The 15,241-nt window shown below is 32.9% G+C and overlaps 1 protein-coding gene across 2 annotated transcripts in view; it reads left to right on the top strand.

Moving 5' to 3' along the window:
- The window catches only part of LOC136971698 (uncharacterized), a 47,399-nt gene extending 33,441 nt beyond the window's left edge, over nt 1–13,958 (top strand). Inside the window, exons 4-6 of one of the 2 annotated variants that reach the window (XM_067266176.1) lie at nt 2,302–2,421; nt 6,772–6,975; nt 11,419–13,958. In XM_067266176.1, coding sequence (XP_067122277.1) covers nt 2,302–2,421; nt 6,772–6,975; nt 11,419–11,552 — 458 coding nt within the window. In that variant the 3' untranslated portion in view covers nt 11,553–13,958. Of the gene's footprint in view, nt 1–2,301; nt 2,422–6,771; nt 6,976–11,415 lie in introns of both variants that reach the window. The other variant, XM_067266175.1, reaches the window with a different exon arrangement.
- Nucleotides 13,959–15,241: the final 1,283 nt, after the last annotated feature.

Raw genomic sequence — 15,241 nt, 5'->3', positions numbered from 1 at the left:
TCTTTTTATGTCAAAAATTGGTTAGAAAATTTATATTATTCAAATTGAGGGGACAGATGTGGTAAATTTTGTTCTACCAGCTAAATTTTGGAGTGAAATTTTTCCCCAAATTCCAAAATCGTGTACTATGCACACGGTCATTTGATGTCAACTGGTGGATATTGTCTATAAATTGCAATGCTGGATGGACTCTTACTCAGTTTTTAATGTTAATCTACTATGTAATTGGAGGACTGTTTTAATAATAGAAATATTTAATTCAGATTAAAACATTACTAAAAGCTGGAAAATAAACTTAATATAATAACTCACAATTTCTGCAATTATTCCATTAGATATGTTAATTAATTGGAAAAATGAACATTTTCGGACACCTTCGTCGGGTTGTTAAATATTTATGAATTCAAATGTGATTAATAGAAAAATTCTAAATGGAATATTCTCAATATTGAAGTATAACATAATAATGAATACGTGCACAGTCATGCAGCATACAATCCATGACTGGATATACTGTACCTAACTCTGGATTACGATTCTAGGCTACACAAAGCATAGTCTAGAATAGCTAGGGAAGTAAACAAAGATGATGTGTATAAACAAAACCCAAAAGTCTTTCAATTAATAACAAATGGTAAAGATCCTATGGACAACACTGTCCGCTGTTGTATATAAAATTCCATTGCTAGATACCACCAGGTTTGATCGATGCCTCGACTACATCAGCTTGACTAATAGGTCATTAATAATTATAATTTTTAATTAAATAATATAGATTAAATTGGAAGAAAAGAATCAGCCCGAAGCGGGACTCGAACCTGCAACTCCCGCTTACTCTGTGGATGTGTTGCCAATTACACTACTTGGACCTCCAGTCTGATCTCCTCTTCCAGTATATTTAGCCTTAAGCTATAACCATCGTCGGTTACTACGGTGCTGACTGGGGATGCATTCAGCATCCTTGTCCAGTAAATATCCACACAGGGCACTTAGTTGGCCATCGCATTCCTGGCAAGGCATAGATATACATATAAACATCTATACTGACGGCACCATAGTAACCGATGATGGTTATTGCTTAAGGTTAAATATACTGGAAGAGAAGATTGACCGGAGGTCTGGGTTGTGTAACTGGCAACGTGTCTGCATGGTAAGCAGGAGTTACAGGTTTGAGACCCCCTTTGGGCCTATTCTTTTCTTCCAGTTTAATCTAATAATTATAATTTTTAATTAAATAATTTAATTTTAATAAGAGATGGTACCTAACCTCTCCCTCTACTGTTAAATTTATTTGTAATTTATAATTATTATTTCCAAATTATATCCCAATGATTTATGGCAGTTGTTGGTGTATCATTGCAAAGCATTGGGTTTCAGTATACATGTTTATAGGTCATTAATAACCAGACTAAGGAAGAATGTGTACAACATCCCAAAAAGAATTATAACACTGCTATGACCCAATTTGCAAATGAGCCTGGAATGTTCCTGTGTTTGGAGAATGCCAAGCTTCTACACATCACCTTCGATACACAAAAGCTAACAGAAGCCATTTAAATTTTTAAGCCATACTCAAGTGTGGTTGCGTTAATAATGAAGAAAACGTTTACCTATCACAAGCAATATGTTACTTCTGACTGTATGCGAAAATTTTTGTAGCCTACCTACAGTTGTATTATTGAAAGTTATGTACACAGTTATAATAGCAAGGTCGAGGCCGAAGTTTTAAATGCGAAAACGTGTACGTCGGACGTTCGGCCCCCCTTTCCCGTAAGCCTAGAAGTTTGACAATGACGTTTGGAATGTCGAGCACGATTCCACTGACATTCCAAATGCCATTGTCAAACTTCTAGGCTTACGGGAAAGCGGCGCCGAACGTCCGACGTACACGTTTTTGTGTTTAAAACTTCGGCCTCAACCTCGCTAATTTTTATTATTCTACATTTAGTCATTACTGATAGCTTTTTTACATGCTTTAATTTGAATATTGTCACATTTCATGTAGAAGGTTCTGTTTAGAGTTTTTTAATTAATCGCATTCGAATTATGTAAATGTATAATAACCTGAAGCAGGTTTCTGAAAGTGACTGATAACATTTGTTTTTCCAATAAATGTATGGTATCTGCTGGAATAAGTATGGAAGGTGTTTGCGAGTGATTTAATTCAGATATTTGTATGGGAATAATTTTAAGTTTTATATATATAATATCAAATTTATGTCATTTTCTATTTATTCAAAATTGAAAAATTAATTATTTGAAAATAATTTTAAGAATTTTCTGATTGTTTTATGTATTTAGCTGTAGCGTGTAAAGGTTTTTTCTGCCTCAACGATCATTGCATATCCAATGATCTGTCGTGTGATGGAATCAATCATTGTGGGGATAACAGTGACGAGACTAGTCGTGCATTGTGTGTCGGTAAGTTTCAATTTCTCATAAGTAAGTTTTGAGATATGAATTTTTTCAATCTGTCAGAATCTACACGTGTGCATTTATAATCTGATAAAATGCACACAATAAATTACATACATTTCTTCATGAAGTCAGCATTGTAAATTTATCAATTAACTCTAAGATTTTAAGCTATAGAAATTAATTTAAATTCCTTATACTTTCTGAACTCACCATAACAAATTCTTTCTATTGATATTTTTCTAGATTTTTTTACATTTTACAGTACAGTCAGCACCAGTAAAACTTTTGAGAAACCAATTTAGAACTTGATCCTTATTGTTGTTAGACTATTTATATCATGGTAGGAAATTTTAGATTGGAATAAAGCCAGTATTACTCTTTATAAGACACGATTAGAATGTAGCAGATACACATGAAATTTCAATTAAATATAGCAGTAATCTCTGATGTTAATTACTTGAATCTAACACATCACTCAATAAGTCTCCGGTCTGACGTATATATGGCAACACTGTTGACAGACCCATATGATTTCTGGATAGTACCAGCCTTCAAATGATACCTGTCAAAATTTCATGACATTCTGACAATTAGTTTACAGGTTACAGTGGTGTTTTAGTTAGCCCAGTTTTGTAATTTTCAAAACAATGAAAAGAATTTGGTGTGTTGATTAAACATTGTTATTTGATGGGGAAAAATACTGTTGAAGCCAAACAGTGGCTTGATAAGCGTTATGGAGACTCTGTACCAGGGAAATCAACTATTATTGACTGGTATGCCGAATTTAAACACGGTCGTACAAACATCGATGATGCTGAACGTTTTGGTCACCCAAAATCGGCAATTGTTCCAGAAAACATAAAAAACGTCCACAAAATAGTTTTGAAAGACTGTAAAGTGAAGTAGCATGAGATAGCTGACACATTAAGATGTCAGAAGTAGTGTGTTGTACTGACTAAAACTATACCAAAATGTAGCCAGTCTGGTTGCGGGGTAACTCGACTGAGGACTTCACAAATAAAGAACACGTGTTGTTGGCAAGAATTAATTTAATGATAGAGCAAAGAAATAATTGACAAACAGCTAGTGGAACTTAACCAATATTCTTACAAACTATACAATGCCTTGAGATTATCCACTAAATGTAAGGTATTGATTGGAATAACAATATTACTAAAATGCACTTATTCTAAAATATATACAAATATTTACAGGGTGGTATACTTGGTTGTCGCATCCTCTTAATACAATTACTTTAAGAAATTGATGTTCTTTGTTCACAAGCAAATGGTCGAACTTACTTAACGAACAAGGTATACGGTGTCAAGTTAGAAAAATAATCATCCAGATGAGTTCTTAAGTATAAGTTTATTTAAATTACTTGCTGGTTCTGACTAAATCCAGGTCGATAGGTTGTGGTTGTTCATATCGAGAGATTTGTACGTATGCGAACAAACGTTATAAATAGGAACATAAAGGAATATTTAATTGTATATATAAGTTTTTATTTTTCTCGTAACATGGTTCTTTTCTTTATTATTTACAATTGATCCCAACTTGAGTATCCTCACTGGGGAAGGGGTCGCCACTTATTCGCGTACAAGCAATAATACACACGCGCATAACATAAAACCTATACAACCAACTTAAAACTAAACTTATAACTACCTTAAAATTAATGTAATAGGGAAACGGATAGACTTAGGAAAGATAGAAAGTATATAGAAATAGTCAGAAAGTACCCGGGTTCACAATCGATCGATACACTCGGGGAAGTACCCTTCCACAATGGTGGCCTTTCCTCCTCCTCCTTATTTGGCTGTTCGTCCTCGATGTTCTCCTATTCTCCTGGCACTCTCTGGCCCTCGTGCCTATTTTTCTCTGGCCTCCTGCAGCCTCCTTTCTTTCTTTCTCTTTCGAGTCTTGAATGCTGCCTTGCACCTCTGTTCCTCTCGAGGTCTAGCCAAAAAGTGTTCGTTCTTTTACCACTTAGTCCTCAAGGCTTCTTCTTTACTTTTGTTCTCCTTCCCAAATTCGTGGAAGTCCTAATACCCTCTTCTTTGTTTATCCCTTGGTTCTTAGAAGGGGTAATCCTCCCCCTCTGGCAATAACGGTTGATATGTGTGTGACTGGGGGGGTCGGCACCTCTTTGGTGTCACGTCAGGTCTGACACCACCGTGTCTCGGCTGACACGGAAACCGCGGCGATTCTACAATCGGTTGCGCGAGCGGTCGCGTTTTTCGGGCGATTGGATTCGGGATGGAGGACAAGAGATAACAGAGGCCATTTTAACAAAACATAACGTATATTTAATTGGAACAGGATTCATGTACGTTATCAAGGGTCTCGTGACGCGACTTCGAGAGAGAGAGCTTACAAACGAGTTCATGTGGTGATAAATACCTTGTGAAAGATGTTCGGAGATTCGGGTACTAACGGCGGTCGACGTTTTCGTCTCGACAAAAGTCTTAGTCCTATACCTCCGATGATTTCGGTAACGGCACTAACGGGTTCGGCGTGTTAGTCCGCGGGACTCGGCACCAAATCCAGGAGGTAGCACTCTTAAAAGTACGTCTGCACACACGGCTATCCGAGCGACAACTCCCCGAATTTTCGAAGTATTGTTATCTTGTTTAATGCACTTTAGGGCGAAGGTGATGAGAACTGCTTTTGGGAACTAAATAGAGAATACATTCTCACATAGAAAGTTGACAGTTAGTCGTTAGTAAGTGACAACAAGACGACAACTATGACGTCATGGAAAATTTTCTGTAGATTCAAAATTCGGACACTTGCATATGAATTGCTGAGACAAAGGAACGGAAATAAGAAAGTACAAATGAAGGAAGAAGAAAGGAAAAAAAAAAATACATATATATATATGTATGTATGTATTTATAACTTACAAACTATAAAAGAAACAAAAACAAAAAAAAAAACACAATATGGCTGACAGCCACAGGGTTTTGATTGTCTTCGCGCACACAGCAGTTCCTTCTTCTCTTGTCCTGTTCTATTCTTGCCCAGAGTACTCTCCCCTAGTTTCATTCTGATGGGAGCTTGCAAGTTCAATCCTGTCTCTAGCATCCAAGAAAGGAAAAAGAAAAGCTCCCTAACACATGTGACACATGTTTTTATAGCCCTGCCATCCAGAAACTATTAATAGGCATGTGACCCTCTCTCGACCAATCCACATTCACAACTGTTGTAACCCCAAAAGGTGATACGGAATTTAGAGCAATACAATCGCGTCACAATCAAACAGAAAACCAGATACGATATCATTTAAGAACAGAATGTATTTACATAAATTACAATTATTATTTCATTTACAATTACTATAGTGGTGGAGCACTTACAGTGTTTACAATTTTACATGAAAATTTGAGCATGCATAACTTGCTTTCAAAGTGGTTACACATTTGCTCACACCGGACCAAAAACAACAACGAATCAACAATTCAGAGCACTGTTTAGAGCTGTTCAAGTGAGATAAAAAGGATTTCTTGCATCGGTATGTGACAGTGAATGAAACGTGGATCTATTACTACACACCTGAATCAAAAAGATTGTCAGCTGAGTGTGGACAGCAGCCGGTGAAAGTCGTCCAAAGCGACCAAAAACTCAAAAGTCAGCTGGCAAGGTTATGGCATCCATATTTTGGGATGCGCATGGTATTTTGTTTCATCGACTATCTTGAGAAAGGTAAAACTATCAATAGCGAATGTTACATAGTACTATTGGATTGATTGAGTGTAGGAATCAAGACAAAAATGCCCCCACATGCAAAAGAAAAAAGTGCTGTTCCATCAAGACAATGCCCCGTGTCACAAGTCAATGAAAATGATGGTTAAATTGAATGAATTACGCTTCAAATTGCTTCCTCACCCACCGTACTCTCCCAGTCTGGCCCCCAGCAACTTTTTGCAGACATCAAAAAGATGCTCCGGGGAAAGAAATTTGGCTCAAATGAAGAAGTGATTGCTGAAACTGAGGCCTATTTTGAGAGCAAAGACAAATTGTTCTACAAAAAAGGCATTGAAAAGTTAAAGGAGCTATGTTACACCTTAAAGGAGAGTATGTTGATGAATAAAGTTGAATTTCTAAAAAAAAAAATTGTTTTTCTTAGTTAGACCGGAGACTTATCGAGTGATGTGTTATATATTAAGAAATAAGATCATATCCAATTAAAATTTCAAACAAACTGTAAAAAGTTGCCCTATTCCAAGTATAATTTAATACATTTCGAATACATAATTTAAAAAGCATTTAAGTAAAATATATCATTGAATTGTTTCAGTGTTTAAATGTTTTTAATAAATTAAAAATACTTATATAATTTATTACTTCTAGATGACAGCGCAGTTAATCATATTATGGGTCTTGGTGTGAGTGTTTTTGTGGCAATTGTGGTCAGTATCTTCATCGTTTGCTGTATGTGTGTTGTTGGAATTGCCATCTGTTTATGTCGCCGAGAAAGACACCAACAGGATCTTCAATCTCAGTCCCAAATCACTCCTCCTCATCCTCTTACAGCCGGACATCCTCCATATCCTAGTAAGCGTGTAATGCCAATTTTCATTAACTTCAGTAGTTAGTGGACTGATTTGTTTTTACTGTTTAATTTGTGAGATTTAAAATTATACGAAATATTAAGTAAATTAATCTTAGACTTATTAATTATAAATTTTTTAATATATTTTTACATTTTCGTATATTGTGGCTGTCTGAATACATTCATTATTGAATTTCTGCATATTGTATGCAAAACTCCTTCATTTATTTATTACTCACTTTGCAGAATTCTGTCTTTATTGTGACTTAACAGTGAGAAACAATCAAAAGTTATTGAAATTCAAACTTTTATACAACATTTTTTATGAAGTATTTTTCTTAGTTTTATTACTTTTATGAATTTATTTTAAACGTACACTTTGTAATAAAATTAAAAGGTGTATATTTAAAATAAAAATTACAATTGTCACAAGTTATTAGCAGTGTAAACTTTTAATTTTAGATTTAAAAACTGACTCTAAATTTATATTTTATTCAAATACATCACATTATTCATTCTCAGTTATTGTAGATGTATTTTCAATAATCCTAGATTTTTGCAGAATGATTTTTTACTGATAAATCTTTCTGAAGAAATTGTGGCATTCTTTTTACAGCTAATAAAATATGTAAGAACAGCACCACATCTTTAATTTCCTTATTCCATTTTTTAAACTTTCTTCACTAATTTGGAGAAAGATGAAACTGATAAATAGGAAAATTAGATGAAAGTCGAGACCAGATATTGAAAATTTAGGTGCAGGAGGCTCCAATTAACTATAAGTAAACTGGAAGTAATGTGGTGCAAACCAGAAGTCACATTATTTTGAATTCAAAAATTTTCCTTTCAACAGTGTTAGATAGATGACCGGCCCGACTTCATTTTTAACAGGAAAAGTATGATGTACCAGGGCAAATTTGAGGTGGAGAACATATATATTAAATTAAGTAAATTAAAAATACGATTAAAAATTGCAACTCAGCATTGTGACAATGTCATGATAAATAATTACTTAATAAAAAGTAAAAATACGTTACAGATGGATACTAGTCCTATCTTTCTTTAGAGGCTATATATCTATTTTTTAGAGGCTATGCCTCTGCGCAAATATGCAAAACAGTTTAAAATGTCTGCAGGTGACAATCCCAACACAATTAAAAATATAATATTTCTTTGTAAAAAGGGCTGGCAGAATTACAATTTAATAAAAAGTAAAAATACATTGCAGGTGACAGTCCTGCAGACATTTTAAACTGTTCTGCATATTTGCGCGGCGGCATAGCCTCTAAAGAAAGGTCGTCTCTGCAATGAAAATAGTTGTTCCCGGTGATTGGACACGGCAAGCAGTGAAGATAGGACTAGTATCCATCTGTAGTGTATTTTTACTTTTTATTACATTGTAATTCTACCAGCCCCTTTTACAAAGAAATAATTGCTTGTTAATAATAGCTTTATTTAAATCACAAAATGATTATTTATAATTAATTTTAAAGTAGTAATTTTCTTTTAAATAAACATCTTCTCTTGTCTACTTCAGCTGTAATATTGGTTTATAATTGGCCTATGCAAAATATTATTATTATTTAGAATAGTTACACCTTCTAAATAAAAAATACAATTTATCAGAGTAGTTACTATATATAATTGTCTATTATTAATGTAAAAAGTGAGATGGCTGGATGGCAAGCAATTAAGAAGTATGTGGAATTAATTAATTAAAGAAATTTGGAAGAAAAAATTGACTTAAACCATTAACCTTTGCATACTAGACAAATATATTACCTGTTAAACTATCCAGAACTTTTTCAGATTCTTTCCTCTCGACAATAAATTGAATTCTGCCGTATCACTTGACTCCTGTTTTTGACATTGAATGATGCAACTATTATAGTGGCGTCACCTGCTATCATACTTGCTTCAGAATTTGTTTTTATTTTTCTTTATTTAGTAATAATTTTAAAGGGAAAGCATTTTAGTAATTTCAATAGCTAAAAGTACTATTTTACTGTTTTGGTTTTGTATCTATACTGTTTTGAATATTTGTAATGATAGAGAAAGCTAGAGAAGAAGAAATATGGAAGTTTTCCTTTTGTACAGAATTGTATTATTATTGTGGAAGGTGTATATAGCATAGCCACTATATACTATATACCTAACACCACTGTACAGTACATGAAATTGTATAAACTGTTTGCTTGCTTATAAATTACATTATGCCATTATATCGGGTGTCCACTAAAATTTGTTAAAACTTTATTTATTCAAATTCTATATAAAAGAAATATTAATTTAAATGAACGATGTATCATTTGGAGGAAGAAAAACAACTATTTAATTACATCCTCACAACATATTACATCAATTCTACTCTTGACTGAGAGCGCTAGGCATTGTACTGGGTCCAAATCTATTTTCTTTAGACAATAATGTGTGAGGTTAACGAGCAGTATAAAGACAAAGAAACGAAATTGAGAGGAACAAAACACAATGAGTTTTATTTCTACGCTCGTAAATAAACAGGATACAGGGGATACCAACAACACCTTCTCCCACCGACAATACACGAGAGAGAATACCGAATCTGGTACAGAAATTTCCCGACAATATCTCTTAAAATATAAACCTTAATCCTAGTGTACAATAAAAATCCCCGACAATATTACTTAAATTATAAAATTAAAACTATTATACAAAATAAAGAAATAGAAGTGAGAGAATATTAAGAATGGACAGGAAAGAGGGTACCCACGACTAGACGATGATGACAAAGCTACCGGCCGAAATATAACGGTGAAAACGGGGATCGGCGAACGCTTTCACTTTCTCTTTCACTCTCTAGAAAAACTCAAAATGTCCTCGTCCCTATCTTTCTGGCACTTGGTGCACTCGGGAAACACCACTATCGCTCCTTCCAACTCGAGTTCTCGCTCCAGAATGACACACGTGTTCCTCTGTATTCCCTCAGGGCTACACTCCCTCTTTTGTTCTCAGGGGTGAGTCAGTCATCGAAATAACAAAGAAAAGGTAAGAACAATAGGTCCATTCCAGGAAGAATGGACAAATGGGTTGGGAAGAAAGGAATGAAGGAAATAAGAAAATATAAAATATAAAAACGATATAATTACACATAAAAAAATACATCTGAAATATGGCGTGTAGCCACAAATGAATCCTGGTAATCAACTACTTGATGTTTTTAGCTCTCCAGTCTTCAGCCTTTTTCATGCACCGGGGACCGAGATAAGTCCAAAAATCTTCGACGAGGTGCACCTCGTAAGAATTTCTAGGTTTTTTATTTTAATTTAATGTGTATGAGCGACTGAAGTTTAAAACAGTAATCTGCAATGAATACATTTCAGGCAGCCTCAATTTTTATTACTTTTATAACTGACCGAAATTAATGTAATATTTACATGGAATTAGTTTGAACTAATATTTTCATAATAACATTAACTATAAGTTTGAAATATTTTAGAAAACTTCAAATAGGAAAAGAATTTAAATTATCTTCAACTGTGTCATTTATAGAGCCAGAACTTGTCTAATTAACTACGTAGCAATTACATAATTTGTACTAAAGGTAGAAAGTTAGGCTACTATCTTGTATTAAATTTAATAATTAGAAATGAATAAATTAATTTTAAACTAATCCGTAAGCAGGATTATTGTCCCCTTAATTATGCGGACACTCCCACTTTTGGGATAAAAATTACTATTTGCATACATTTTGGTGAATTTCCTATTATGTCTGGGTGGTTTTTACACTCCGGCAGTATGTTACGTAAATAGAAGGAACGTTTTTCTATTGGTAACAGTGTAGAATTTAATTTGAGAATCTGATTAATTATATCGGCAATTGAGTAGCATTTATACTTAAGATATTACATTTTTATTATCATTTTTTGATTCTTGTTTCATTTCTGAGCAGCCGACTCTGCTTTTTTGGTTATGCGGACGGCACGTAGTGTTAGATTTATCGTACGTCTACTGTTTGTGATGATTTAGTTAGTCTGTCTAGATTTATTGAAGCAGTTGCTTGCTTAAATCTGCTTACTTATGTAGGTAGAAATAAAACTTTATTCATTACAATATACGTAGAAAATAATAATTGATTAAGGAATTGGTCTGGCAATGTTTCAAGAATGTGGTTGCATGCATATTGGGATGGGTTGGGATGTGGATTTTACAATATTGTAACCAAATTTGGAAGAAAAGATCGATTCGAAGTGGAACTCGAACCAGCAATTTCTGCTTACCGTGCAGATGCATTCTGGTAAGAAATTGTGAATTACAGATTAGTCTAAATTAATTTATTTCTAATTATTAAACAAGGTGATGAATTCACTTTAAAGACGTTAAAGTTATATTAAACAATTAATTAAATCTTTCTTCTTTAAATATATAAATAGAAAAGTTCTTGAAGTAAAACAACATCTCTTTAGCAGGTGAGCACAGATACACCACTTCAACCGAGCGAATTGGAGAAAAACCACCACCCTACCCAGGAAACACCTATGCTCCTGGAACAGGAATTTCTTACAATGTGCCCAATGAAAGCCTCTACTATCCTACAAAATGAGAATTGGCTGGTGTGAAAATATGAAAAAAAAAAAAATCATCAAAAATTTTTAAAGGTTTTATTTAAATTTTAAAATTAACATGTGTTTTATAAACAAATGGCCACTTAAAAATCGGATTTGAAAGAACCGATTTGGTGTTAACAAAAAAAATTTCCTAAAACGCCAGGAAGTAATGAGTGAGGAAATGGCACTTATTTATATTTATATATAAATATATATGTAATTATATAAGCTAATTAAGAAGAACATTCCATTCTCTGTTATTGCGAACCGTAACACGTTGGCATGGGTGCCGTAGAAGCATGCCTCGAACGCATCTAGAACGAATCTTGTCATCAAGCTGTTGCCAATGTAATGTTATTACCATAAATATTTTGTAAATTAATGGTCCACTAGCTGGTCTTTCACGAAAACTTTTATTGAAAAATTCATTCCGTGTGCTATTTCCCCATTAATATACATACATATATATATATATAAATACACACACTAACCGTAAAAAAAGATACAAATTTGTATTCGACTATATAAACTAAGAATAACGATATAACGTATTTGTTATAATTTGATATCAAATACAGATATATCGTGACGTAGTTTGTTGCATATTGGCATCTATTACATGTGCAATGTTGACCAATTCGGCATCAGATATTTATAGCTGTATTTGTCATGTTGTTGGTGTCAAAGTCATGTTGGTAATTTTGGTTATAGTGGATTTTGTTAGGTAGAACCGTATGCTCGTTTGTTAATATCAAGTTTTCTTTCTCTCAGCAAAAACAAAAAGAAAAAAAAAAAAAACTGACATTAGAGTAGACTTGTATGCTGAATGATATCCCACATTCCGCCCACATTCACTTTAAATTTTTCGTGTTTTAACCCCGAACAATAATATTTAAGTGTTGTAATTTTTACTGAGAAATTAACGAATACTTTAATTTCGACCTGAATAATTATATACATTTTGTTTTGAATGTGTTGAAATCCTCTGCTGGGTGAAGTGTGTGTAAATATAATAAACTTTGAAAACTAACTTAGCGGGTGAAATTAAGAAAGTTGAGTTCTGACAAATGTACACGGTCCTATTTAAAATACGTACGATATTAAAACATACATTAACAAAGATTGGTTAAAAATAATCAGTTTGGGTATTATGTTAATGATAGTTGACGAGAAGTAGAGATGGGTAGAGGGATACTTTCTGCCCATTTGGTATGACAATTATTCATTATTTAGATTACCGTATCAAATATTTTCGACGATACATCTTAGAAAATCTCGGAGGACCTTCACATAGTTTACAAAAACATTAAAGCGTCGATAAGGTTTTGTAGTTACTTACACTTTATCCTGCATCATTTTCACGCACCATCAATAATTAGGCGTTTTTGAATGGGCTTAACAAATTGTTAACACGTTCTTGATTGGATATATTTCGTGATTGCCAATCAGTTCCTAGAAAGGGGAACAAGTAGTTTCTAATAGGCACGATGGTGTATTCATAACGATTATATTTGATTACCTTTTACTTGATTTCATAACAGGTAAGATATTCATACTTTTGGAGACATTTAAAGCAATAAATGAAAAAAAAAAGAGATCTTTTTCCTTAACATTTTCTCAATTGCATTTTATTTTCTATTATTGTCATATTTTCATATAAATATTATTAGAAATATGCCAGTGCATATCTTAGAATGAATGTCTTGTTGCTGAGAATCTTGTAAATTATTAAAAAAAAAAAAAAAAAATGTAACCATGTTAGGATTATTGTCATGTGTTTGTAATAGAAATGCCTCATATAGGCTTTTTTATGTAGGTTTTATAATCAGAATCGTATGAGGAAAACAACATTTTAAGTAAAGCAATGTGCTTGTATATTTGGTTGTATTTTCTATGTTTTATACTGACAAAATTGTTAATTCTTGTTACCTGTGGAGATATTGTTATATTAGGATGTCATTGTTTTAGATTATGAGGGTAGTTAGAAAAAGTTCTATTTGTTTTTCATTCCCAACAAATTGCATATCAGTTTCTATACATTGAATATATACATATATATATATATATATTTCAGGTTACTTTAATGAAAAATCAGATTTTATATGGTTTCTATTAAACTTTTATGGATCAAAATGTCAAGAATTTATTGTGGATTTGCAATTTGACTAACTTGCTTTACGTAAAAAAATGTTGATTATAATTAGGAAACGAATCACTCGTGATAAATGTGATATTTCATACCCGAAGAAGAGATAGTCTTTCGTGACGAAATTTCGTTTAGAACTGTTTTAAATGCAAAAAAGAAAACAAAAAAACAAAAGTTTTTAAAAAATGCCGTCTATGGTTGTTACTTTTGTGGCAGGACGTGTCCACTCGTAGAGTTTCCATTGCACAAACGAGGTTTAGATGGTGGAGCCTTAAGAAGCTTCTCGAGAATCCCACGACCGGTCATCCGGCGCCGTAAATGTCGATAGAGAATGCAGTATTATCAAAAATATATAAAATGTATTTTGAAAGTAATCTTTGTAATTAAAACCAAAGGCCACCGAAGGTAGCTTATACTATTTATTGCACCAATTCTGTTGTGATTTGGCTGGTATTTGTTTTTTATTTGTGTGTCTTCGATATTTTTATAATTTTTGACATTGTTTTTTATAAATTCTGTATTGTCAGAGCCGAAAATAAACACATTCTCTTATCAATTGTTCGGAGTGGTGGTGTTTTATATCCGTAACACTAAATAATTCGTGTAATATTTACAATAAATTTTGGAGAATAGTAAACATTTAAATAAATTGTTAAATGATGCATTTTCTATGATATTAACCCAAGAGTTAATTGAGATTTTGAATAATTTTAAGTAAATTTTACAGAAAATACATCCAGTTTGTCATTTGTTACTTATTTTCTTGATTGTCTTCAAACTAAGGATATAAATTAGTTAAGCGACTGCTATAAATTTGCAATTATCACGAGTGAATTTAGATGTTTTGTATTTATATAATTATAGTATATTTTATATATAAAAATCAGTAACAACCAAATTAATAATTTAAATACAGATTTATACAACTGTTTTTCTTAGGATAATGCATGTAATTAATATGATGTCATTTAAATTATATACAAATACAGGTAGGCCTCCTACAACGCGGTAGATACGTCGCTTGAAAATACCGTGTTGTGTAAAATCGCGTTATACGAGACACCGACTTAATACAAAAACTGGGATTCGGTTCTAAAAAGAGAAAAACTGCCTTTTATGGTGTGACATTTTCATCATTTTTTAAATTTATGTACATAAAAAGCTTAAATAAAATTCAACATCATATAAAAACTAAAAAGATTGATTTCAAGTCTAAATCAAAAAGAAACATAATGTTATGCTCACAAATTCAGTCCTCGTCGTCACTTATAGTTGTTCGAGAATGTTTGACTGGCCTTGTTCGATCTGAGCTTGTTTCATCAAGTTCCACTGCACTTATGTGATCCGTCGCGATTTCTCTGTTATGTGAAAGATAATTCGTTTCAAAATACCCTAAGCCATGTTGTAAAAGTACCACGTTGTAAGAAAATTTCCACGTTTTTCCAAACACGTTGGAGTGAAAACGCGTTGTAAAGGTACCGTGTTATAGGAGGCCTACCTGTATAAACATTATTAACCAAATTTTTAGATCAGTGCCAA

Source organism: Centruroides vittatus, unplaced genomic scaffold (genome assembly GCF_030686945.1).
Source record: "Centruroides vittatus isolate TY-2023 unplaced genomic scaffold, ASM3068694v2 contig_2682, whole genome shotgun sequence".
NCBI lineage: Eukaryota > Metazoa > Arthropoda > Arachnida > Scorpiones > Buthidae > Centruroides > Centruroides vittatus.
Note: the sequence above shows the minus strand (reverse complement) of the source record. Positions and strands in the feature narration are given on the sequence as shown.